General features: G+C 44.3%; 3 protein-coding genes across 8 annotated transcripts; all 3 read left to right on the top strand.

Moving 5' to 3' along the window:
* The first annotated feature begins 225 nt into the window (after positions 1-225).
* LOC105562891 (ATP-dependent 6-phosphofructokinase) lies at positions 226-11,051 on the top strand. Of its 6 annotated transcripts, none has more exons than XM_012014045.1 (17): positions 226-261; positions 4,162-4,282; positions 4,381-4,532; positions 4,604-4,793; positions 4,860-5,070; positions 5,297-5,405; positions 6,883-7,071; positions 7,276-7,466; positions 7,547-7,622; positions 7,824-7,850; positions 7,958-7,978; positions 8,204-8,305; positions 8,390-8,596; positions 8,680-8,832; positions 8,906-9,230; positions 9,319-9,541; positions 9,624-11,051. In XM_012014045.1, exons 1-17 carry the CDS (start codon positions 241-243, stop codon positions 9,766-9,768), a joined length of 2,463 nt encoding a protein of 820 aa, XP_011869435.1. In that variant the 5' UTR covers positions 226-240; the 3' UTR covers positions 9,769-11,051. The 6 variants fall into 6 exon arrangements, with proteins under 6 accessions (XP_011869435.1, XP_011869430.1, XP_011869431.1 ...); XM_012014040.1 differs by lacking the exon at positions 5,297-5,405 and adding an exon at positions 6,218-6,326 and having other exon boundaries at positions 232-261; XM_012014042.1 differs by lacking the exon at positions 226-261 and adding an exon at positions 1,167-1,262.
* Positions 11,052-13,717: 2,666 nt separating this feature from the next.
* Positions 13,718-17,334, top strand: LOC105562890 (translocating chain-associated membrane protein 1). Its single transcript, XM_012014039.1, has 7 exons — positions 13,718-14,013; positions 14,587-14,763; positions 14,828-14,943; positions 15,021-15,233; positions 15,313-15,422; positions 15,617-15,904; positions 16,015-17,334. The coding sequence occupies exons 1-7, from the start codon at positions 13,882-13,884 to the stop codon at positions 16,110-16,112; spliced, it is 1,134 nt and encodes a 377-aa protein (XP_011869429.1). The 5' UTR covers positions 13,718-13,881; the 3' UTR covers positions 16,113-17,334.
* A 1,066-nt stretch (positions 17,335-18,400) lies between these two features.
* Positions 18,401-23,374, top strand: LOC105562889 (E3 ubiquitin-protein ligase RNF169-like). Its single transcript, XM_012014037.1, has 4 exons — positions 18,401-18,949; positions 19,351-20,193; positions 20,314-20,442; positions 20,565-23,374. The coding sequence occupies exons 1-4, from the start codon at positions 18,604-18,606 to the stop codon at positions 21,869-21,871; spliced, it is 2,625 nt and encodes an 874-aa protein (XP_011869427.1). The 5' UTR covers positions 18,401-18,603; the 3' UTR covers positions 21,872-23,374.
* The last annotated feature ends 3,018 nt before the right edge of the window (positions 23,375-26,392 follow it).

Below are 26,392 nucleotides of genomic sequence, written 5' to 3'. Positions count from 1 at the left end.
TGGTTGTGCCGGGCTAATGTTTAGCCGATGCACTGTACTACTAGGGTGCTCACAGAGGGAATCGCAGAGAAAGTCTGCTTCTGTTCGTAGCCTGCAAAATACTAGAAATGAAAATTGTAATTAGCCGGCAAAGAGAGGTGGCGTCCACTCGTCGAACTGAAGGAACGTGAGATTGACAAACTGGAGCCACGACAAGCGAGGCGAGGAAGACTTTTTGAACGTTCACCTGCGCCCCAACTTATGAAAATGAACTGTCATCAGGTAGGTTTATCTTCTTTTTCCTAATGGACAGAATGGATTAGGAAACAAACGCGCGCAATAGAGATTGAACAATTTTGTTGCACGCTGTCACCTCGTATATTCTCTTCCATCTTAAGGGGTTACAACACTCTAGAGTAGGGCTGTTTTGATAACTTCGAGGATTCGAAGCTTCGAAAGTTCGAAGGAAATCACCAGTCCTACTCTAGAGCCCCCAAAAAAGCCAATTTTCGGTGAAAATTTCAAATACCAATATCTTTTTCATTAGACTTTCGACCCGAGTGTTTTAAGTATGAAAATGTTCTGCTATGCGGTCCGCAACTTAATCTTGGCATTATTTTCTGCATAAAAGCTAATAGAAAAATTTACCGGCGCAAAAACTATATTCGAATGTGTTAGTAAAACAGATGTCGACAGGCAAGGCAGAGACAAGAGACTTTCGCGACTCAAGTTTTTCTCTGCCTTGCCTTACGTCTGCGACTTAAGACAGTCTTAACTGAGACCCGAGACAGAATCTCCCGTCGAGCCGGGAGGGACGGACTCTCGTGGCTAAGGCTGATGGCAGACAACTATCCGTAAGCGCTTAAGACTGACGTAGCCGTAAACTTAAGGTAAGGCAGAGAAAAACATAAGCCGTAAGGAACACGTGTTCTACGGCTTATGTTTTTCTCTGCCTTACCTTAAGTTTACGGCTACGTCAGTCTTAAGCGCTTACGGATAGTTGTCTGCCATCAGCCTAACTTCGCGGATCTCTTTCGGCGCACTTGAGCCCGTTCCATTTTTTCGAATCTTCCGCCTCGCGCGCGCGACCCGTTCGAAATCGCGCGGGCGCCGCGATTGGCCCGGGCGATGGCGGCGGCGGCGGCGGCGGTGGGGGGTGGCGCGCGGCCAGCCTAAAGGTCACCTTCAGTCGCTCGGACGTGGCCGCGGCGGTAGATGTCCGTCAGAGGAGCGCCAGCAGTCGGTGGGACGTCGTCGTTGCGGTCTTCAGTCGCGTCTTTCTGGTGAGTCGAATCGCCCGTCGACGACGTCGCGGTCGTCGATTTTCGAGTGCGCGGCGCACACCGACGTCCGTCGTCACCGCCGCCGCTGTCGCCGTCGACGTCGCGGCGCCTGACACCTGCACGCGACTGTCAATTGATCGGTCAAAGTGGTCGAGTGATCGCGCGACACCCGTCGACTCGCCTCGAGTCCGCTCCGCGTCGCATCCCGGCGAACCGGCGGGCGAGCGGATGACACCTACTGGTTGTACGATCTCGTTTTAGGTGGCCGCCGAGGGTGCTTTTAGGTTAACCTCTCGCTAGGTAGACAGGCACGATTGCTCGCCGCGGTAGGACGGCGTAACGATTCACGCGACGCTCGTGCGGTAAATAATGTGGGCTCTGTCTCGACGTGTACTGGACAATTGGACGGGGCAATTTTTGGAATGTCGTGCAATTATCGTAATTCACGGATCGTAGTTGCCCGCCAGCGATCGATTCTCGTCGCTCGGCGCCTCGGTGCCAATTGCGCTCTTAACAGGAGCGTCGTATAGAAGAACCGATTGTCACCGCAGCATCCGTCGCGCGCGCGGAGCATATATCTCGCGATGACACAATTGCATCTTCCGCGCGCTGCTTATCTCGCGCGATCGCGCGTCGACCGGAGCGAGAGCGGCGCCGACGGCCTCGAGAATCTCGAGTTTGATCCGCCTCGATTCTATCCTTTTCTTTTTATTGCCGCGGAAAGTTACGAGCTCTCCGTTCTCGCGTAAATTAGAACGCGACGCGGCGCGACGCGACGCGCCGGACGGAAAAAGCTTGTCCGGCTGGCGACCAGCGGTAACTTCGCAGTCGCGAATTGTTGACGCGCCTCCCCTCGCCCTGAAACCCAGCCAGATTTCGCTCGCGCACGTGTCATTTAATTTTAAAACGCGGCACTCGCGTGTCGCAACCCTCAGTTCCGACAGCTTCGATCCGGATTTTTCCGCGCCCGCGGGCCACCCGCGTCGCGGTTTCCCCGCGAAGTTCCTTCCGCTTTCGGCGAAACTGGTTTTTTTTTTTTTTTTAAAGCGTTCGAGCTCTCCGGTCTTTTTACGTTTCTTCTCAATGTTGTTTGAAATATTTAGGCTATTTATCTGTCGTCTTCTTTGAATGTGCGATTCGGTAAATGTCGGATATTTACGTTTGAATGTAAAATGCAACCAGAGATATGCAACTCCGATATATTCCTCCCCTTTATGTATTACTTTATTACTAAAATAATTCCACAAAACTATAAAATATAACTGCCGGAATTTAAGAAATTCTACGTAAATTGACAAAGTGTTGGAAAAATCAACATAAAAATGCTAGAATTGGAACATTTTTGTTAATTTTTGTAATATTCCACAAGTAAGCAGATGTTTTAATTCTTTAAGACCTTGTTGTTTCTCAAATTTGTAAAACTAGTAAAGTTTTGTACTGATTTTTACAAGATTGTACATTTTCATGAAATACTACTTGCAATTATTTCTTGATTTGAGAACATTGTAACTTGTGGTACTATTTCGTAGATATTTAAAAAAAAATTAATGTTTCACCGAAGATATAAAAATTTCTACAAATTTCTATCTCATTTCTATCTCTATCAATCTCAATTTTTCCGCTAGGGAAAGCTTGTGCACCGAGAGACTTTCCTCTTAAAATTTATCCTGAAAATCATATAATCGTGGGACATGGCATTTTGAAGAACTTTACGAGAGTTTTTTGAAATTTATACCATGCGTTTAACTAGTAAACTGTATGGTAAAATTTCAAAAAGCTCTCAAAGTTCTCCAAAATGCCAGATCGTCCCACGATCACACGATTTTCAGGATGGATTTTAAGAGAAAGTTCTCTCCGTTTATACATTTCTTCTTTTTGGTTACTCAAGAATCAGAATGCAATTAATTGACGTACATTTACGTAAATGATTTAGGTTGCGGTCAAGCTGCCGCTACAAATGCTTCCAAGTGCTTCTCTTCTCTTTCTACCTTTACTGAAAGAAAGGAGAAGAAGATACTTAGAAATATTTGAAGCGACAGCTTGACCGCAGCCTCACTGGCGCAACAATATATTCCGCGCTATACTTTATTGTTTGTTTTTTATTACAAAATGAACAGCTGCGATATGCGTGTCTCGATTTGATGGAAACGAGGTTAAAATTTCGCGTAATCAATGTGAAAATTGTTAATCGCGCGGGGAAAAATGTCCGAGGGCCATCGAACCGTTCGGTGCTGTTGCACAAATGCAATTTACTCGGCAAGTTACGCGGAGGGCGACAGCGATTCGGACGACGCGGACGCTCCAGATGCACGCGGAAGCGTCGCGGAAACGCAGGATGCGGAAAGAAGCTCGAGTTACGTTAGAGTTGGGTCCTCGCAGGTGTCCAGGGACACCTCGCAAAGGTCCATCGCCGTTAACGTGCTGAAGAAAGCCGACGCCGAGCGATCGAGCAGGATCAGCATGCAAAATTTGAAGCTCTCCATGTTGTTTCCAGAGGCAAGCCCGCGCTCGTTGATGATGCCACGTGCAATTCCCCCGCTTTTCTTTCTCGCACAGAAATCTGTGCGCGACGAATGAATTAGAACATTTACTTCCGGACAGATGTTCTGGGGCCGGACCTTCGAATCGGTTGAACATTTACCAACTGGCTCGTCGTTCGAGATCAGATTCGACGAGGCCGAGGAGGAGTACGCCAGAAGCCTGCGTTTCCCGCGGCGCTTGAGACAGAAAGTTATGATCCTGCTTCTCCCTTCATCAATTTCCTCACACCTGCTCTTTGAGACTAAAGCATGAAACGTAAAATTTGTTACGTCGTGACCGACGTGAGACACGAGGGAGATTCGGAGAGGAACGGCTTCTCAAAAATGATCAGCTTGATGTATGAAATTTTGCGTTACAGAGTTACAAGGAATACTGCGACACAGTCATGGCCGAGGACGCGCCAGCTCAGAAGTTTATAAAACCTGGGAGCCACAAGGGCAAGGGCATCGCCGTGTTCACCAGTGGAGGCGACTCTCAAGGTACGCGCGGAACAATCATATTAATTGCATCATGTCAATTGCGTCATGTCACTTTGAAATAAGCGCAATTTGATGTTCGATATTTCGTCCTTTTTCAGGAATGAATGCCGCCGTACGAGCGGTCGTGAGGATGGGCATCTACCTCGGGTGCAGGGTGTACTTTATCAGGGAGGGCTACCAAGGTATGGTGGACGGCGGGAAGAATATCGAGGAGGCTACGTGGTCGTCCGTGTCTTGCATCATTCACAGAGTACGTATTAACGGACTCGACGGTGTTGCGTCATTTCGCGCATGTATTACAAACTCCTTTTGTCTCTTCAGGGTGGCACAGTGATCGGCTCCGCCCGGTGCCAAGAATTCAGGGAGCGTCCCGGTCGGCGAAAAGCCGCTAAGAACTTGGTGAACCTAGGGATAACGAATTTAGTGGTGATAGGCGGAGACGGTTCCCTCACGGGCGCCAATCTCTTCAAGGAAGAGTGGCCCGCGCTTTTGAAGGAGCTCGTCCAGTCTGGTGAGCAGAGAGGAAACCGACGGCCTATCGCGTGCGCTCGAGACTAACGTTGTTGCTTTTCGTTAGGCGACATAACTGCCGAGCAGAGCGAGAAGTACAAGCAGCTGCACATCGTCGGTCTGGTAGGCTCCATTGATAACGATTTCTGCGGTACGGACATGACGATCGGTACCGATTCCGCGTTACACCGTATCATTGAGAGCATCGATGCTATAGTTAGCACAGCTTACTCTCATCAGAGAACGTTTATAATGGAAGTCATGGGTCGCCACTGCGGGTAAGCGCCGACTATGTTCGTCGATTTTGTTATCGAGAGAGCAACTCGACATTTATACCGGTACACGATTTCATACATTGTCATTAGTTTTCGAAAGTAGAAAAGTATCGCCCGTGGTTCGTTCATTGCAATTTAGGACATGGATTTTAGTGTCTGTGTATTCGTTATCGCGCCGAATCGATGTTGACTCTTAGAAGTGAAACATAAACGAGCGACTTTCGATTAGGTATCTGGCTATCGTGGGCGCTTTAGCTGCGGAGGCAGACTATGTCTTCTTCCCAGAATGTCCGCCTCCCGTCGACTGGCCTGAAAAATTATGTAAAAAGTTGGAGCAGGCACGTCCAAGACTTTCTCAGATTTTATATAGATTGCATCGCTAAGTTTTTTTTGTTTTTTTTACTAACCTGACTAAACGTGAGGAATGAGTCTTTCTGTATATGTCGGTTTTTTTTAGTTGCTAAATGTGTTCTGATTTAATACTGGATCATATATGACATCTTGAATGTGTGTATTCCTCTAAACACGTGACGAAAAGAGGAACGAAAAGGCACTTACATTTCATCGTCGCGTATCAATTTAACATAGAGTCTGATGTATAGATGTAATGACGTGTCCGACGGTACTGGAGATAATTAGATGGCAGAGCCTTTCAGGTACCTGACATTAGCGTCAAGTTTGTCTACCGAAGCCACCTATTGCTTTATTCCTGAGTCTCCGACAAGTGGTGACTGGGTCGAGGAGCTATGCCAAGGTGTGCAACAGGCACGTTTCTCAACCAGTCGTTACTTTAAATTATTATTATTTAACGTACCCGGAATAAGCAATTAAATCAGCAATTTAGAGACACGCGAGAAAGTCGGAAACGCGTTTGTACCTTTTAAATCCGGTATAACTTCTCCGAGATGATCAATTGTAGCCAGAATTTGTACAAATTTTCTCACTTCTTTTCATTCATACCATTAGTACTTGCGTGAAAATTTATCCCAGATATGTTTCGCCCTACATTTTTCGTTCAAGCATAGCCTTACAAATTCATAATCGAACATGATCGTGAACAACTAACAACGGGCAACATTATTTTATATAATACTTTTTAAATATTGCATCGAAGTAGAATTTTAGTTAGGTTGACAATATAACGTTACAGTTATCTGGCTCTGGTGGCAGCCATATGTTGCGAGGCTGATTATGTTTTCATCCCAGAATGGCCACCCGAGCAGGATTGGCCCAACAAGCTGTGCAAAAAATTGTTGCAGGTTCGATAATACTTTTTTTTAAAATTTTTTAAAACAGGTATATTTATTTCTCCTGATGTATTCAACCTGCAAGAAAAATGGCACAACTTTCTGCAATTCACGCTTTGTTCCTTTATTACCGCAAACTATCGCATTTCATTTTAATTGCTTATTTTGATTATATTAGTTTGATTGATAAAACATTTTTTCGGCATGCTTTGAAGGTACTTTTTTCTCTCAATGTGAGAAAAAGTAATATTATTTAACTAAGTCAATGTGCATGCTATACTAAATTTATAACATTATGTGTGTGCATGTAATTTTACTGTTAACTTAAAAAAAGCATGTGAAAGCGCCTTACATACTTTAAAGATTTATATTTTAAATAAAATGATTTCCTTTTTGTATTATTATCATTAATCTCTGTAATCGTTCAGTGGATTACATTATTGTCTTTAATCATCTTTACTTCCTGTTTTTCACTGCTTTTCACTGCTTTTAGATATATTCGAGTAAACATTGAAACGTTAGCACATACGCTCGCGTGAAATTTTCGTTATTCTACAATTTTTCTCAGGAAAGGCTTACTGGTCAACGGCTGAACATTATTATCGTGGCCGAGGGAGCTGTTGACAGAAACGGCGACCCGATCACTGCTGATAAGGTGCACAAAGTCGTCGTAGAGAAATTACAGCAGGACACAAGAGTCACCGTTCTAGGCCATGTACAAAGAGGTGGCAATCCTTCAGCGTTCGATAGAGTTCTGGTAAGATATCGCGGTTTAGGATTTTTAATATCGAGATATAATGAATGTATCATTTCTCAATATATGTAACTTGATATTAAAAGAAATTTATTATTTTTAAATGTAACTTAAAACTCTTTTAATTAACGTATTAATTTTTCCTCGCGTACAATGTTATAAAATATAATGTACGTCACACTTTTGAGGGATAAATGTGCGTTACAGGGCTGCCGGATGGGAGCCGAAGCAGTAATGGCTTTAATGGAGGCGACACCCGATACAGAAGCCTGCGTCGTTACATTGGACGGTAATCAAGCTGTGAGATTGCCACTCATGGAATGTGTTCGTCGTACCAAAGCCGTAGCCCAAGCTATGGCCGATAAAAACTGGGAGCTGGCTGTTCAGCTTCGAGGAAAGTGAGTGAATCAACGCACGTCACCTACACGCGAGATACAAAGTACATTAATAAATGCACACGTCTATTTATTTTTTCTAGGGGCTTCGAACGCAATTTGGATACGTACAAGATGCTGACTCGTCTGAAAGCGCCGGACTTGGATGATACTAACAGGGTACAATCCTTTTCCGCTTACAGCTAAGTTTATTCTAACGACCCAAAAGCTCTGCGGTGTGTTTAACGCGATATTAATGTAGCTTTAATATGAAGAGGTAGATAGAAGTACATGGCAAAAATTTTGGGTCTCTGACATATATAAAATGATAATAAATAATGCCTAGTTTATTACTACATGTATTATTTGATACTGCTTCAGGAAGTTAGTGGCCGCACATTATCGAAGGTAAATCAGTTAAAAGCCTATAAGCATACATTCTTATCAAATTTTATACATAATGCCGATACGAACGTAATTCCCCCCCTAACGATAGCACATTTTTGCTCCCATAGCAATACACTTTATGTGGACAAGTGAGTTAATCCTTTGAAGTAGAGAATGTGTGCTTTGTGTTAGAAATATACATATAATCATTTACCGCACTTCACGTACACCACTCCGCAGGCAAACGGAACGAAAGCATTGTGCGCTATTTAATGTGCGACTTCATACATAAAATGCGGTCTTTCAGCTTCGCGTGCACGTTGCATGACGCACCACGTCGGCTTTCATCTCGTAAACCTGCGGTTTTATTACAGGATCACTACACGCTGGCGGTCATGCACATAGGCTCGCCGTCTTGCGGCATGAATGCGGCCGTCCGTTCCTTCGTGAGGAATTGTATCTATCGAGGCGATAAGGTACAATATATTATATATCGAGGAATTCGGTATATTACTCTGCGTAGTCTTGTTGCACTAACTTCTCAATGTCTCGACTTGCAGGTGTACGGTATCTGCGACGGAGTGCTGGGCCTGATAGCCGGTAGACTGAAATTGATGGACTGGCCGTCTGTCACCGGCTGGGTCTCAGAGGGTGGCGCGAAATTGGGAACGAAGCGCGCCCCGCCCCAGGAGGATCAGTTGCCCCAAATCGCGCAGAAGCTCAAGGAATTTGGAATACAGGCGCTGCTTATCATAGGTGGATTCGAGGTAATGAGTCCGCCGAGCCTTTTGCACAATTACAAATCCGTTTAGAGTTCGGTGTCGATAAAAGTGTATATTTTCATTCCCAGGGTTACCAGACCGGTCTCATGTTCTTCAAGGCGAGAGATAAGTTCGAGGAGTTCAGAATTCCTATCGCTATAATTCCCGCGACTATTAGCAACAATGTACCGGGCACCGAGTTTTCGTTGGGCTGTGATACAGCCTCGAATGAAATTACGGAAGTGAGTTCTGTGATTTCTTGCAGCTTTTACTTGGGGATATAATCAATGTCAAACTAATCGTCTCATCCGTTAGATCTGCGACCGCATTCGGCAATCGGCGCAAGGTACCAAACGTCGCGTGTTCATTATCGAGACGATGGGTGGTTTTTGCGGATATTTAGCGACTATCGCCGGTCTAGCCGGTGGTGCCGACGCGGCGTATATCTACGAGGAGAAATTCAATATCAAGGATTTGAATCACGATGTGATCGCGATGGCGGCGAAGATGTCGGAAGGCGTCGAGAGGGGTCTCATTATCAGAAACGAGAACGCCAATGAGAATTACAATACAGAGTTTATGTTCAGACTTTTTAGCGAGGAGGGAAAAGGTTTATTCAGTTGTAGACGGAACATACTTGGTACGCATCGTTAATTTGCATTCTTTTAAGCATATCCCTGATTATTTGATATGCGGTTTCGTCGTTGCTAAATATCTTTCCATTTCAGGCCACATGCAACAAGGAGGCTCGCCGACGCCTTTCGACCGTAACTTGGGAACAAAGATGGGCTCAAAAGCGGTGGAATGGTTCAGTGATCAATTGAGAAAATGCACCAGCCCCGAAGGCAAAACGTTCACCACGGCAGCGGACAGTGCGGTGATGCTCGGTATTGTCAGACGCCAATACAGATACACGCCATTCACGGAACTTATAGAAGTTACTGAATTTGAGTGCGTATCTTATTCAACTTTCTAATGAATCGTTTCAATGTAGGCTATGTGTTGTAACGCTGCTTTGCAAAAATTGTTTCAGACATCGCATTCCGACGTATCAATGGTGGATGAAGCTGCGCCCGTTGCTGAAAGTATTGGCGAAGCACGAGTCGACGTACGAAGAAGAGGGTCTGTACATAACCGTCGAAGAGATGGACGAGCAGAATGATCCGCCCCTCGTGTAAACAGTGAGATTAATCTCTTGAAGAGCGCCGCGGTAGATAACGCAAGGTGGATGTCGCTAATCGCGTGAAGAGTAGGCGCCGATTATTAGAAGTATCGCAGTATTGTATAAATTACGATAATTTTACTTCTGCTCGACGAATCTTATACTCATTTATGTGTATCTGAAAAAATTCAACTGTGTATATTAGTGGTCGTTATTTATTTAAGATTTGCACGCGATTTTTCAACGTATATAACTCGGGCAACCAGCAGATGATATGATCGAGAACATACAGGGGAAAGGGAGGGTGGGACATTTTTTTTTTCCGGCTCCGTCTTATTCGTATCTTGAACGTTTACGAGCTCAGGTAAGAAATGGGTACAAAGATAGTACCTGAAGCACAAAAGGTATCAAGTAATATCTTGATAATGTATTACCTATCGGTGCAGCTTGCTGATAAGGGCGATATCCTCCGTTGGCAACGAGACACGGAGTACGGTATTGTTACGCTATCTTATAGTAATGTTAAATTCGCGCGTTGCGTACATTGATGTATAGTATTGAAGATAAATTAGAATCGGTATATGCAAAATGTAGCGTATAGTAAAATGTACCAAGTTGAAGCGCTAAAGAAATAACGGGGCATAGAATCATTTTTACAGGAAATACGTAGAAACACGTGACTAAATTGGAGATGTGCAAAATCAATATTTGATATGCTACTCGAACGTAATACACACAATTTTGACACGTACCTTTTATTATACATGGATCCAGCAGTAAAATAATTCGCAAAACGTTTATTGGCGTCATTAGCAAATAGTGATATTATTTGTGCATTTTTGACGCTTTCGACATTACGGATGCTTTGTGAGTTAAAGAACTAACAGCCTCAAATCTCATTTTGACGTTTCGTTTGCTTAATTCGTCAGTATAACCAGGTTTAGTGGAACGCTTAATTGTAATTGTTCTTTTAGTTGTAGCACGGATCGAGAAGTAAATCAGATTCAGAGAAATTACAAGAGTTTCACAGATTAAACATTCTGAACCGTATTTGTGGTCTACTAAGGCATAGGATTAAAAAGTAATGCGGTATTTTGCGTCGGTGAAAGTGTTTATCTTTCGGTTTAGCGTTACTCGAAGCTATAAAAGGCTATTGGAGAATATACCTGTCTACCTCAAAACATAATTTTGCAACGGTCAACGAACGACTCGTAGGAAAGAAATTGACCTGAGTCGGCACGTTAGTTGCACATAACATTTAAAAAATTTTTGCTAAATTTAAGGCTTGTGACCACAAAAGTATTTAGATTTAATTCTTTTTCTCTTTCTCTCTCTCTATCCACCTCGCTCTCTCTCTGTCTCTCTCTCTCTCTCTCTCTCTCTCTCTCTCTCTCTCTCTCTCTCTCTCTCTCTCTCCCCCTCTCTGTCTCTGTCTTTCTCTCTCTCTCTCTTTACTCGTACATTTAACTTTCGAGAAAGTCGTGCAAGTATTAATCTCATAATTGTTTTCGGCGTATAAGATAGCGTTCGTCGTGTCCTTACGCGACTCTAGAGCCAGATGATTACACTCTGGTACCATCGGAAATTACGTCTTGTGCAAACTTTTACTCGTGTTCGTGTGAGTTCATTTAAGTGTCAGGATAAAATTACCGACTCGTGATTTTAACGGGAATACGCGTAACACAGGGAAACTTGTGCGCGTGCCGTAATTTTTTCAACGTAGTTAACACGCGCCTAAGAAGTATGGAGCTCTTGACGAATTTTATTCGAGTGCCAATTAGCGCTCGCAATGCTATATTTAAGATTGGCTTAGTAGGTAGCGATTAATGCATGCTGCGAGAACGAAAATGGTAAAACTTCGAAGGTACAATGATGTACGCATACGTTACGATTTACTCGACCTGAGTAATGACGTAAGAAAAATTATATATATATATATAATACATAACAATTATATTCGACAAATCGTTTGTTTAAAGTCGTTCCGAATTGTATGATGTCTACTAGTATGCGACAGATGAAATAGCTCTTGTTGAAAAGCAACAGAATTATATCACTACTGACACTTGTTTAAACGACCACGTAGAAACCACGTTTATCCAGTAACGTCTTATCAGAGAGGCTGAACTGTCGAACGAAATAAAAGTGCGATCGTGTGGGAGATGCGATAGGGCTCTCATAAATTATCTCTGCATAAAATTATTGTAATCTGCATCGGTATGCTTGTTATGTTTCTCATTACATTTCGATAGGCTTTTATTTCCGGACAAGTATATATTACAAATTTTTTAATCGAGGATATTGATTTTTATAAAAGTTCTTTTTTTTTTCATTTTAACGTGTAATATCACAGAGACCGGAGCACAGAGCGCCCGATACGGAATTAACGTTTGAGTTGGATATATTATAAATCGAGCTTCTGCCGGTGCGAATAAACATCACGTTTGATATTTCTTTAATATAGCAGCCGTTGGAATGAAATGTACGAACGTATGATCACAGTATAACTAGTAGGTCCACTCTCTGTCGGGCCCCTTTGCGGTGCCGATCACGTGGTATTTCGCCATGGGCCTACTAGTTGTACTATGGTGCGATTATCGAGCGCTTGTATATCCACGCACTACACCACCGTTCTAGTTACACACACACGCGCGCGCGCGCGCGAAAATGTACAAATAGCACTTGCATAATGTCGAACCGTTAGCTGCCCGTCGCCTAGCGCAATAAGAGTATAAAAGTAATATATATATATATTATTTTTAAGATTTTCAGAGATATATTTTTGACTCATTGTTGATCAATGAATTTACAACCCACTCGGCAGCGCATGTGTATAGTGTTAGAGTTATCGTATTTATTTTTCCCTCCGGCGATTGTGTGAATTTATCGACGTCGCTGCATGCCCGACGGTGCGCTATTGTAACTCGCCGACAATCCGGAACATCCCGCGCAATTGATTGCCGCGACGGAGCGTCTAAGTTTAGGAGGAACCGCTACATATTACGCACGATGTTGTATCCATGACGTGAAATAAACTATATCTTCTTAACACGTTACTCAAGCACGTCACCCGATACGTTCTTATTTTTCTCTCGGGGCGATTATATTCGAGTACTTTTCCTCGCGTATCGTTCGTCGTGCGGTATTTTCGATTCAAATCCGCGCGAGGCGCGCCGGGTACATCGCTCTACGAGTCAAGCGAGCGTCCGAACCGGCGGCGTCGCGTTTTTCCCCGTCTCGCTCGGTGTTGACCGAACCGGAACAAAGGCAAAATGTACTTAAATCTCTCCAGGGATAGAGAGGGAGCAGAGAACGATTCGTAAACACTCGAGTCCGTCTTACTCGCGGACGTAAGGCAAGGCGGGGAAAAGTCCAAGTCGCATTACGACTGGGAGAAAAATCCAAGTTCAAGCTTTTCCCCGCCTTGCCTCACGTTTGCGACCAACGTAAGACAGGCTCGGTTTCTTCTTCTTCTTCTTATTCTTATTATAGGCACTCGGCTCATAAACAACTGAGCCGACACGGCCACGGCGAACCTTTAGTCCTCCACAGTAAACCCACGTCGAACCAATATTCTAAATAGTTAGACAATGCAATGGCCCGGTAACCGGTCCACGCGCGAGATGATGCAATCCCGCAAGATCAAAAATTAATCTTCCGTCGGAAGACGTGCGAACCACCCAACGGCCCAGACGGGACTACAGGCTCGGTTTACATGCGACAATTTACTGAGGTAGCGTCCTTCGTAATAAATTTCTTTAATTAGAATCTGCGGGCCGTGGGTCGTCGAGCAATTTTCCACGTTGGTTAATCAATTACTGGCGTGAAATAGTCGTTGGCGTCATTCACGGCCTGTTCTCCGCCGTCAGGCCGTAGTCGGCGATGTGTCAGCATGACGCGCGCGGTGCCAACGGGTTAGGGGAGCGAGCGCCACATTGCTCGGCGCTGGCCGCCGCCGCCGCCGCGTGGCGTACACGCGCATGACGTTCCCCACGCCGCCGGCGAAGCCCGTCGCGCTGGCCCGCGCGCGCGTGTCCGCTCCCGCTCGCTCGTCCGCCTGACTGATCGCCCTCCGGTTCCGTGGTCGTGTCGGCGATCGCAGTGAACGGCACGCTACCGCTCGGTCAAGATGGTCGCGGTGAAGGGACGCAAGAGCACGAGCAAGAACCCGCCGATCCTCAGCCACGAGTTCATCATACAGAACCATGCGGACATCTTCTCCTGCGTGGCTATGGTCTTCGTGATCGGCCTCATGGTGCAGGTGACGGCACGCGCTACTTCCATCCCCCCCGGCACCGCCGGGCCCCACGTTTCGATCTGTCATTCGTTTGCGGGGAGACACGCTCGTAGCGCGAGGCTCCCTTCCGCCCTCGGTCTCGTTTTTAAGCGGACGCCGGAGAAGTAGGATGACCATATGTTAACTGAGTCGCGCGTACGAATTGGCGTTCTTTCGTCTGTTACGCCCGCGAAGACTCTGGCCCCCTCGGCTGGCGGCTTCTCGCGGCCTCGTTACGTGTCCCCGTTCGCGAACATATTGGTGTCGGAGACGACGCGCGAATGCGAATGCATCTTCACCGCCTGAGACGAGTAGCCGGGCGAATGTCCCTCTTTGCTTATTTCACGTTTAATTTTGAATTTCCGGCGCTTGTCCGATCGCACATGTTGACTCGTAGGCACTTTGGCGAGCGCATTTTTGTATTAATCGCAGAGAAGAGGCGAGGGATCTGTCGGAAACGGTGCAGTTTATCTTGTCGGAACGTTCGACCGTCCAGTCCTCGCGTCTGCCCTTTTCCCGGCTATTCCTTTTTTTTAAGGAGACTGTTTCTCATCGCAGGTTACCTCACCATGGGCCTACATGTTCATCGCCCTTCACCACAATGTGACAAACACCACCGAGGAGCCAACGGCGCCGATTAGGTACACCACCGGCTGGAAGGATGGGTGTGCGGTGTTCTTTTACTTCCTGATAGCCATTATAATGCACGCCGTGCTGCAGGAATATATATTCGACGTGAGTACATTCTCCCGAGATACCGACCGACCGTAGGACTGCGTTCAAGCTTTCGCCTTTGCAGAAAATGTCCAAGCGGCTTCATCTCAGCAAAGTGAAGCTCTCTAAATTTAACGAGTCCAGCCAGTTGATAGTGTTTTACACGCTGTCTGCGCTCTGGGCCATCGACATTATAATCAGGTGATGGACAGATTCGTCAAGGGAGACACGACGGAAAGTACGTGTCGGGCATAGGTAACGGTCTCTTGGTCTTTCAGGGAGAATATACTTACGAACCTATGGATACTGTGGGAGAGTTATCCGGTGCCGATGTCCGCCTCCCTGAAACTATTTTTCATCGGTCAGCTGTCCTACTGGCTGCACTGCTATCCCGAGCTCTATTTTCAACGAGTTAAGAAGGAGGAGATCTTGCAGCGCGTCCTCCACGCAACCATCGGATGCTTCTTCACGTTCTCGGCGTATTTCTTCAAGTAATGTTACAGTATATGGACGTTTATTCCCTGCTATTCGCCAGTTTATACGAAAATATATATTTGTCGTGCCCCGCAGCTTCCAGCATCTCGCCCTGATCTTGTTAACTCTCCATTACGTGGGAGACGTTTTGCTACATACGGCCAGACTCGTTCACTTCAGCAGCCAGAAGGAAAAGAGAACAAAATGTAAGCTGCCTTCAATTTATCTAGCTACTATACGCAGAGAACGATTTCTTCGGATTTAATACATTTTATTGTATCTGCGATTAAACTCAATCGAATAAACAGGAACACTAAATCCAAAGAAACCTTCATCTCTGTGACATATAGCGTAACTTTGACTTAATACGTTCGTTTAATTTTTTTCTCTTGCTACACAGTGGTGTTCCTCGTTGCCAATTCAATTTACGTGGTCGCGCGCCTTGCGACCATTGCGCTCACGTGTGTGGTGTTCCTGTACGGTTTGGCGACGCAGGAGGTGAAGTTCGACTATGCCACCGGGAACTATAATACTCCCGCTCTGCAGTACTCGGCGGCACTGATTATCTCGCTCTTCCAAGGCTATCTCCTGTACGTCTTCGTCGCAAAGCAGATTAAACGCTCTCGTGAAAATGCCGCGCCCGTTGTGGTGAAGACGAAGCCGAAGCAGAAGTCGAAGAAACGAGAAGGTGGAGACGATTTGTCGTTACATACCTCGCAATTATTTTTATTGTTATTATTCATATCGGAATTTCTTTCGTTGAAATAAAACGCAATAAAATTTTGGCATGTTGTACAGGCAAGAAATCTGACTACGACGACTACGACTGTCTCCCAGAAGTAGACCAGGAGACGAAGAAGAATCTGAGAAATCGTCCTTCAGCGAAGGCAAAATAGACGCTCAACGAATTTGAGAAATCATCCTCGCAAGGCCACTTGGACATTCGACTTTATTCGCCTGTGTGTTACGAATATGTCACAATATTCGACTAAGGTGTACAAAAACACATTCTCCTTAATGTGAAAATACGAAGCTTCCATAATGTTACCGATTAAAATTCTCGCCGTGCGAGATGCTGCAGTATTCGGTACTTGATTTTGCAATCGACAGAGACGGAAAACAGGTTTTTAATATTTTACGAAAGAATTAGGCACACGATATTCGCTAGCGGGTATTTTTAGCTGCAGATCAGTTTTTCTTTTCACCATTTTATCGCTTTCATACGAATTATACAGATAAATTTTACATTCATACAGAACCGCGGAATGTTAGTGCGCGTACACTTTGGTACGTTGTCCTTTTGCGCGCGTTACATACATTTTTATAAATATATAAACGCGCGTTTATAATCTAACCGTAAGAGAAATTTATACGATTTTATCTCTGTCTGCCGTTACTTGAGGTTCTCTATAAATTTTTCTGCACACTGATTTCTCACGAATTTAGAGCTGATTAAAATAGACCTATCCAAGTTTCTGCTCTTCGATCTCGCCTTCATCACCCTGCCACGGAGGTGAGATCGAAGAGAAAGCTGAGTCCCCGCCAGATGATGAGCTTGGACTGGTCTTGCTACCCTGGATTGTCCTTGGAATAGAATAGAGGCACATCCCTATTACGTTAATATTAAGTCACAAGGAAAAAAGTACATAGGTACAATGCACGAAATAATACTCTGGACCAGAACGTATTACGAGAATCACGCTCCGTAAAAGATATACATATCCTATTATGGAATTATATTGTTACACTTAAATATAAGTTTTACTATTTTTTAATACATATATATCGATGGAAAAGGACGGTCTCGTTATTACAGCACCGCGCGCTCGGCGAATGATTGTATTTCTTTAAAATTACTATTCCAAGGAAGAGGAAACGAACTTCTTGAAAGATAAGAGTTTTTTAAAAATATTCCCACTTCTGCAATCTTTTATATACTGTCGAATTTCTATTCTTCATTCTTTTCCTAGTCGTGCAGTAAGAATTTAACACCACGATTCCTCGATCAACTTTCCATTTGCGTCTACGATCTATTTTTTTCAAGATGATTTAATGTGCAACGATTGTTTGAAAATTTATTAGCTACCTTGTTAAATATAAATAATAGTGTTAACCGAATAAGATTTATAGTTTTGTGCCTTTTACGCCTATCTTTTTGAAGCCTGAGTTTTAGTGCACTCATAGTAATGTCGGAAGAAGAAAGGAGGGAAAAAGATTCCATAAATATCTATTTCTACAGTTGGATAAAAATAAAGCGTTCAATTTTAATTAAATTCTCGATGTTAAAGAAAGTTTGTATCGAGTTTGATGAAGCACAAATACTCGCATATAGCAATGCCAGAAGAGGGAAGAAAGAAGGAAGGAAAAAGATTCCTTGAAAAGTTGGAAAGACTAAAGCATTCAATTTTGATCAAAATTCTCAAATTCTCGGTATAAAAAAAATCTGTATCTCAAGTTCGATGAAACATAAATACTCTAATATAGCAATGCCAGAAGAGGAAAGAAAGAAGGAAGGACAAAGGTAAAGCATTTAATTTTAATCAAATTTCTCAAAATCTCGATACCAAAGAAATCTGTATCGAGTTTGATGAGACATAATGCATTAATATAGCAATGTCAGAAGAGGAAAGAAAGAAAGGAAAATGGTAAAGCATGAAATCCCTATCTAAAAAAGGTGTTGCGAGTTCATTGTTGTCGCTTTTCCGCGATGCCGATTGGCTCTCTCGAAGCAACATGCTGCGAAAGCAACACGCCGGCAAACCAACACGGTGTAGAAATAATAAACAAAAAGTAAAAATAAAGTTTGCTTACACGAAAAAGGAAGTTAATTATTTCTACACCACACATTATTTCATACTTATAGACTTTCAATAATACGCACGGAAAAAAATAATTTTGCTATTGCAGCAAAACTGTTGCTGCTACTTAAATACTGCCATATTTGATAATAACGTGATGACGATACGAAAATTGCTTTATTATTAAGCCAGATTTTGACATTTATTTAAAAGGAACGTGATATAGAATGAATGAAAATGATAGTGACTAAAAGTGAAATTTAGTAAAAATGATAGAAAACTAAAAAGAAGAGAATAATGTTAATTGGCGTGCGCAATATAATATTTTAATGTTCTAATATAATGTGGAAGAACAATGGCGCGCGCTTGTGTTGTTCTAGTTTGAATTGCCCAGTTCGGCTCGCCGGGGGCAGGGGGAGCTCTGTCGTACCGACCGAGAACGGCGGACGACCAGGTCGCCGCGGGTTATCACCGACGGCGGGCGCTGGCGTAGTCGGGCGCAGCGCGAGAGCGAGACAGTGCGCGAGTGGGAGTGCGAGCGGTGCGGTGGGTCAACTCGGCCGTCGTAAGCCGCGGGGATTATGCGAAGATGTATCTGAAGCGGGCGTCGAAGCTGCTGGACCTCACGGTGTCGCGCACCGCCGCGGACGTGCACCTGCGCGACCTGACGTGCCCGATATGCCGCGGCATCCTGATCGAGCCAGTGACGCTGCCGTGCACACATAACCTCTGCCTGCGCTGCCTGCAGGGCACATTCGAGCACAATAGCCTGAGCTGCCCGCTGTGCCGCGTCCGGGTGGGCTCCTGGGTGCGCGCCGCCACCCGCTCCGAGACGCTGGTGAACCACGGCCTCTGGGAGCTGATCAGGTCCAAGTTCCCGAAGGAGGTCGAGAGCAAGCACAATGGTGAGGAGGGGGACCTCGGCTTGGACGCTGGTGAGTGACGCGCATATATATGCGTTCGATACACGTACACGTTCGCGTACGCGCGCGCGCGCGCGCACACGCTCGCGCGTCCCAGCAATAAACAAATGTGACATAACCTAAGCGATTTGTGTTTACCCGTCGAATGACATTTCGCGTGTCTCTGATAGATGCTCCCGCGAGTTACGTAATCTCGATGCCGTTCGGCGTTGTCGGTCCTGCCTTCCGCCCCCCTCCCCGCCCCCCCCCCCGTTTCCTTTGAAGCGATTTTCAATCTGATACGCACTAGCGGTCGCGATTGTCTCTTGACTCGTTGAGCTTATTGATATTGAATGATTGTAATTGACGAGTGTATACAGTACGCTCCGATTTCGTTGCGAGATACTACAGAGGAGTGTTGTTCTCTCGTGCAGATTATGCGGCGAATAGGATACTCAGCGCGGCCGGGGAGATACACCGGGAGTACAAGGCTCAACTTCAAATGGCCGAGGCAGAGATGCGACGTCAGAGGCAAGCGGAACAAAAAGCCAGCGAGGCCCTGATTCAGCAGATTCAGGCGGAGGACAACCAGTTGTTGGTGCAGCTGGCGCAGGATCAGTTGCTGGCCAAGAGCCTGGCGAGGCAGCAGCAGAAGGAGGCGGCCAAGTGTTACAACGAGTGCCCGTCGGTGCCGAGTTACGCCTTCAACGAGCCCAAGTTCAACTATACGACTGTGCGTGTAAATAATATCGAGATGCCACCGTTGGAAACCGCTCGCTTGGAGGGCAGGCACGTGGGTCTACCCGAGTCTGTCAGAGACAACTCGAAAACGAGGCAAATGAACATGTCGTTGTTGTCTAAGATGGAGATGTACTCCAACGTATACGGCTCTAAGGAGGCGAACGTGTCTGGCGCGCACAAGAATCCGGCCGCGTATTGCTGCCAGAAGCAGATGCCCGTCTACAACGCCGTCGCCAAGAAGCATCAAACTGTGTCCAAGTTCACCCAACCGTGCGCTTCGAATTACCCCGCGGATCCGGGCTGCTCCACGTCCGGAGCTTACGCGATGGAGACTAAGGAGGAGCTGCGAGTACCGAGCGACGTGGTGAACAGCAAGAAGAAGAGCCTTGGGGTGGAGGTGTGCATGACGCTGGCCGACGACGACGAGAGGATAGGAAGCGCCGAGAGTTCCGGCAGTCACGACAGCATAAATCAGGAGATCCATCACTTCAAGCCGATTAAAACGGTGCCGAGGACGAAATTGCTAATTTCTTCAGGTATGTCGCTGTCGAAAAGCTGGTAGGAATGTATCTTTTGATACAATCGCGATTTGCGCACCAAAATCTTTTTCAATATCACTTTTATGTTCGCGTGTGTATGTGTGCGTCTGTTTCCAGATGGAAAACAGGTGGATCCGAGGTTGATTAGGGTGATCCCTATTTTAAAGAAAGTGTTTAATGCAGTGCCAAAACCTCCATCGCCGACATACGTGAAGCGCATTGGATGCTCTTGGAGCGCCTTCAGAGGTAAATTACAGATACTCGTAAATATCATGTGTTATACATTTGTACCAATTTAGATTCTTAGGTAAAATTACCTAAAACTACAGGCCTGCGTTCTTTTATTTAATCACAAGATGTTATTACAGGTAAGATAAGACAGGACGCGAGGGAAAAGCACGCTGCGCACAGTCTCAAGGATAATGCCGGGACATCAATTGATCAGAAGCCGTCGACGTCGTTCACTCATCCTCAACCGATGTCGAATAAGCTGACGACAAAGCCTCAGACAAACGACGCTATCCGCCGACTCAATTTTATACCCGAACCGCCGTTCGATAGCAACAAAAATTATACGAGGAATGCAAACAAAGCAATCAACGGCACTAAAGTGAAGAAGAAGTTGTTGGACGACGAGGCGGACGCAAGAAAAACACGCAAGTCTTGGCGGACGAGCGTGCGAAACGGCATGGTAGCAAAATCTAAACGATATAGGAACCTACGGAGCAGAAAGGAAGCCAGACTTACTGTGACGGACGATGAGGACGATCCGGCGGGCTCCAATTCGTCATTCAGTAAACCGAGTCCGCAAACCGGCGAGAGAAACGGTGACGATGACGTGGCCGTCGAAAATATAGCGGAACGAATTAAAAGGAGGAAAGAAAATGCGGACAAAAAGACGCTGGAACCAGAAATGGAATCCAATGCGTCTAAAAGAAGCAGAATAGCAACGAGGAAGAAAGCGTCGTCCGAGAGGACAGAGGAGACACCCGCAGTGGATCGTGCCACGTTCCCGACGTCTCAAGAGAGCGCGGAAACTGACGGGAGTTGCGCGAGAAGGGCGAAGCGGCGAAAAAAGAGCAGGAGCTCGCAAAATACGGAAGATCTGGAGAGAAACGAAGTCTCGACGGACGCTGCGTACGTCCCGAGGAAGTCCGCGCGAAACTTAACGAGGATCTCTTCTATGGCAAGCGAATCGGATGCCGCGCGCAACAAGAGTAACAGCAAGTTCAATTACGACTCGCCGCCGGAGTCTTGCGACGAGACGGACGAGTGCGCCCCGGAGAGCGACCATACCGTCGGTATCTGCGTCGGCAAACTCCTCTCGGACGAAGAGGTGATCGAGGAGCAGCAGCGCATCGAGCGATTGCTGCTGCAGGAACGAGAGGACTTCGAGCTGGCTCGTCGCTTGCAGACGCAGTTCGACGAGATGGAGCGAATAGCCGGACGCACTAGACGCTCGAGGCAAGTCGGCGGCGAGAGGAGCGTCAATGTGAATTTGCGCGAGATGAACGCGACGAGGACGGTCCGCGGGACGGGCGGTGCGCGCAAAGCCGCGAAACGAAAATCGATGGTCGGTCGAGCCGCGGGCGCCGCGGCTAAGGGTCAGCGCGGCAGGCCGAAACGCATGAAAATCACAGTTGACACGCGCGAAGACGAGACGCGCACGCGATAATCGTGTTCACGGCGCGTGAGAACTCTCCACTATTGGATGTTCCTATAAGCCATATGTTTGACGGAAGAGAATTCTATTTGAAACCGTAGACTTTTGTATAGCGTCTTGTGTATTTTTTAACGAATCATTTGCGTCGTATCGAATATATGTACCTGGATACATCGCGAGAGTACGAACGGGAAGCGGGTTGGATTATCTTCGGATTAACGTCGTTTTCGGTGTCCGCACGGTAAAACGTCTACGTGCCGTTTTTTTTTTTTTTTGGTTCCTAACGCATCGATCGTGCACGTTTTTAAAAGTATAGTGGCGAGAAACGCGCGTTGTGCTCATGTATGTACATTCCTCCCCCCCTCCCTCGGAACGACCGGCCTAAATTTTACCAAATCTTGACCGATAGATTTTTTTTCTTTTCAGCGAGAAAATTTTTTACGATTGGAGTTGACGTTTCTCTGAGACACCTCGTATCTATATTTCTATTAGTCTCTGAAAGAGTGAAATATCGCATTATAATCAAAACGAAGAAGAGCGACAATATTTGGGCGAGAACGTTGTTACATTTAACTGGGAGCGAAAAAGAATCGAGTGCGAGCCCGTAATTTCGACGGCGAGAGATACGCGAGATTGAAACTGTAGTTTTATACGGTGATTACATTTATTTTTTAAGAGAGCTTGTCTAAGTAGATTTAAGTCGCTACTCATTATAGCAGTCCCATAACAACATTAGGCATATGTAAATTTATTAATTGCAATAATTCTCTCGTGAAAGTTCGATTACGCGCTGACAGCTGACTGGTCTTTGGTTCCTTCGCTTTCAGCAAGGCGCTAAATCGCGTAGTGATGACCGCCGCGCGGTGTCATGCTCGTTGTCGGTGGTTTCCGGCAGAAACTTTCTATGGAGAACTACTCTATCGAGATATGTGTATTTGTATTTCTATGTGTCATTCCCGTGAAAGTTAGTCAAAACCGAGAGAGAGAAAGAGAGAGAGAGAGAAAGATTTAATCGAGCTTCCATTTTAGCATAAAAAAAAGAGAGACGCAGAACCGTTTGAAACTCGATTACCTCGAGCTAACGTTCACGGGGACCATCTTTATGTAAAGTTTGTTACGTGACATTTATACACCGACACCGTCGGGAGAGGCAGATTATAATTTAATAATTGTGTATAGCGTTAAGAGAGATAACTATATGTTTGATAAGATCCGCTTGGTATCGCAATCGTCTGTCAGCTTCGACGGCCTTGATTATCATACTGCAATCGAATTAATTGTTACAAATTAAAGTAATTATATTAAGAGAGAATCTATACCCTATGCACGATCGTGCGACGGACTTAATTCGCTGGGCGCAGAGGCTATTTGTCAAAAAACATAGTTTGCGAGCTACAGTTCCTTCACCGCTCACAGTTCCGTTTTCGGTAGGCTCGAATTTTCTCTCGCCCGTACACGCCGATCACATTAGTTCGCAATACTTTTTTAATTGTTTTTTTTATTGGGGGGGAGGGAGGGAGGGAGGAAGGATATGGAAATAAATTCGCGTCCACGCCTTTCGCGCTTCTCCTATTTGTGATACTATCGCAGTATTTTACATCCGAAATTCGTCCTTAAGTCTTTATCGTTAACGATTACTGCCGATAGTGTTTTGCTCTAAAATGCTGTCGCGTGTGAGCCCGCATTTCGCACTCGTAATAGCGGGCAAGTACTTTTAACGAATATTCATAATTTAACGCGTATATTCTGGGGGCTAGCGCAATTCTTTCTTATCGAAATTTACCGTTGACAGGAAAATCGGTAACTTCGTTAAAAAAAAAATGTCTGACGCAGTCAGAAATATTTATTATACGCATCGTGACTCGAACTAGACAGAACGAGTTCTCGACATTGAAATTATTATTCTGAATACGATAAGTCAAATCGAGAATACTCTCGGTGCAACGCAGCTACAATTCCTTCCCTTAAGTCTCACAAGAGAGAGAGAGATTTTTGCCGAACGTCATAAAAATGCACAGAATATTCTCTTTAATGTCCATATTATTAAAGCGGAGGATACTCTTGTAGAAACACGGAAACGATAAGCAGATGGGGAGACATTCGGATTCGGAAACGATTTTAATGAGCTGTGGGTGTATTTTTTCTCCCAGAGCAGCCGGGAAATAAAAGGGGGCGGTCTTTCATTCCGAGCTGTTTTACGACAAATCCAGAATTTGCGAATTCAAAGAGGCTTCCGAAAGTTTCCTCGTTAGTGCGGGATAAACGGGAGAACAAAGGGAACGATTGTGAAAGGGAGGATGTTTTCATCACTCCTGCTACGAACCTTCCATATTTTTTTTTCTATTCACGATTTATTTGAACGCGACATGTATATTTGCCGTTAAAATATATTGCACGAATTATTTGTTGTCCGCTGCATGAATATAGTCTTTCAACCGTCTTTCTTTCTCTTTGTGTACAATAAGTTTTAAGTATAAATATATGGCGTGCCGCGTGTCGCGAATACGTTTCATAAATAATCTGTGTAATAAGTAACCGCGAGAAAGACGAAATAAAGGCGGTTGATATCGTTAGGGAAAATCGCACGAATATATTATATGTAAACTAATCTAACAATAATATATAGTGTAAAGAAAGCATATGGAATTTATGGAATAAATCATAGAGAATGTATAGAGAAGATATTTAGTTATAGAGCGACACAGGATAGGTCAAATATTACGTCAAATATTATTGATAACGTTTAAGTAGAGCGTCGTGAGAGGAAGAGAGATTAATGCAAGCGTAATCTATTAACTCCGAATGATTGACCGGAAGCACTCATTATGAAACTTTTAGGGAGAGTCATTTTTATATTATGTCATATGGTTTTGCGCAATAGAAGATGTAGCAAGAGCAACGGTAGCCTTCGAGAAATCGCGGGCGGTTTTTCTCTTGATATGTTTTATATGTGAAAACGAATAAATGACTGTAACTATTCTAAGAGTGTCCGTCGTTTATTTGCAGCGTGCCAAAGGATCCTCCGTCTTGTATGAAAAACGACTATCGACGCTTTAATAAGTAAACGACCATCGAGATCTACCGTAAGATACTTGACAAAATGATTAATTTCTCGCCAAGTCTCTTCTCGGAACAATAAGAAACATTTTGACGCAATGATGACACAGGTGGGATAAAATTGTCCTTTCGAGCTGAGAATAGAAATCTGATAATGCAACAATAATCTACACATAATTAATAACGAACAATATTTTCTTCGCGGAAAATTAAAGACGACGATTTTGCGAGACGTTATCTCAATTTAGAATTTAATTGAAACTGTGTCGTTCTTTGGATCCGATGAAATATTGTTATGCACACGCACGCTAATTTGGTCAAGGGTATCAGCGAAGGTAAATATCCTTTCTTACGCAATAAGATTAGTAAGTTATAACGCTATTGTACGTCATAACTAGCAGAGAATCTTCGTCTAATTGTGATACACAAAACAAGAGAGATTCTTATAAAGTTACTCAAGGGATCTAATTAAGGGCCACGGCACTGTATCTTCTTAAAGTTGAGTATTTTGTTTCTTTTGATAACAATTCTCATTAGAATTTATAGGAGCTGAAAATGTATATTATTTGACAGATGGTAGAGAACGAAATTTTACGGTATCAAAAGTTGCAAGATATTCTCAAACATCAATGGAGATATGTAATACTTTTATACGAAAGATATTAAGTTATGTGTAATATTAAAATATATTCTAATTAATAGCGTATATAATTAATAATATATTATTTACATTATATTATTTTCCCCTGACATGAAATTTAGAAATAGATCTAGGAACAGATAATAGAAGCCCTCAAATAATATATGGTGATTGTTAGTCAAAAGAATTTGTTTAAAAAAATCTTTAAATTAGCTTCGTTCAAAGTGAACTCGAAAAATGTCTTTCCAGATTTGTTCTGAATACAAAGAATTCCTTTTGTACTCGAAATATGGCTCGGCATTGGTGACGTGAAGGCGAACTCTTTTTCAATTTTTAAGAATGTTTTCAGAAGAGAATTGGTGAAAGAATTTATTTCATAATTCGGAAATTCAACAAGTACCCTTTTCTCGATTCTCTGTGCCATCTCTGGGCTCTAATTCAAGATCTCGATATTTATATATTTTTCGTAATATCTTGTGACTTTCGAGATAACTTGAAACTTACTTATTGCTAATAATCCCTTAAGACGGGAGCCGCAATGAGCGACCTAGTGATACGCGCCTAGGGTGGGATTTTGGCGAAGCATTTTATGAGCTCAGACATGCACAACTAATTCCAAAAATGTGACATATGATTATCTCACTGAGAAACAATCGATTTTTTTCATTAATGTTTTTCCTTGTTTTCGGCTTACTCACTAAAAGTTAATCAGTGCATCATCACTGAATAATTCAGTGCTATACTTAAAGGAAAGTTCACGATTATGAGATAGACTTCTTAATATGAGATAGCAGGTTTTCAATATCAAAATCGCAAATCTTTATTCACAACGATCT

This window comes from Vollenhovia emeryi, unplaced genomic scaffold, assembly GCF_000949405.1.
Source record: "Vollenhovia emeryi isolate VEMERY1.0 unplaced genomic scaffold, V.emery_V1.0 DF939182.1, whole genome shotgun sequence".
NCBI classification, from domain to species: domain Eukaryota; kingdom Metazoa; phylum Arthropoda; class Insecta; order Hymenoptera; family Formicidae; genus Vollenhovia; species Vollenhovia emeryi.
This window is presented reverse-complemented; position numbering and strand designations above follow the sequence as displayed.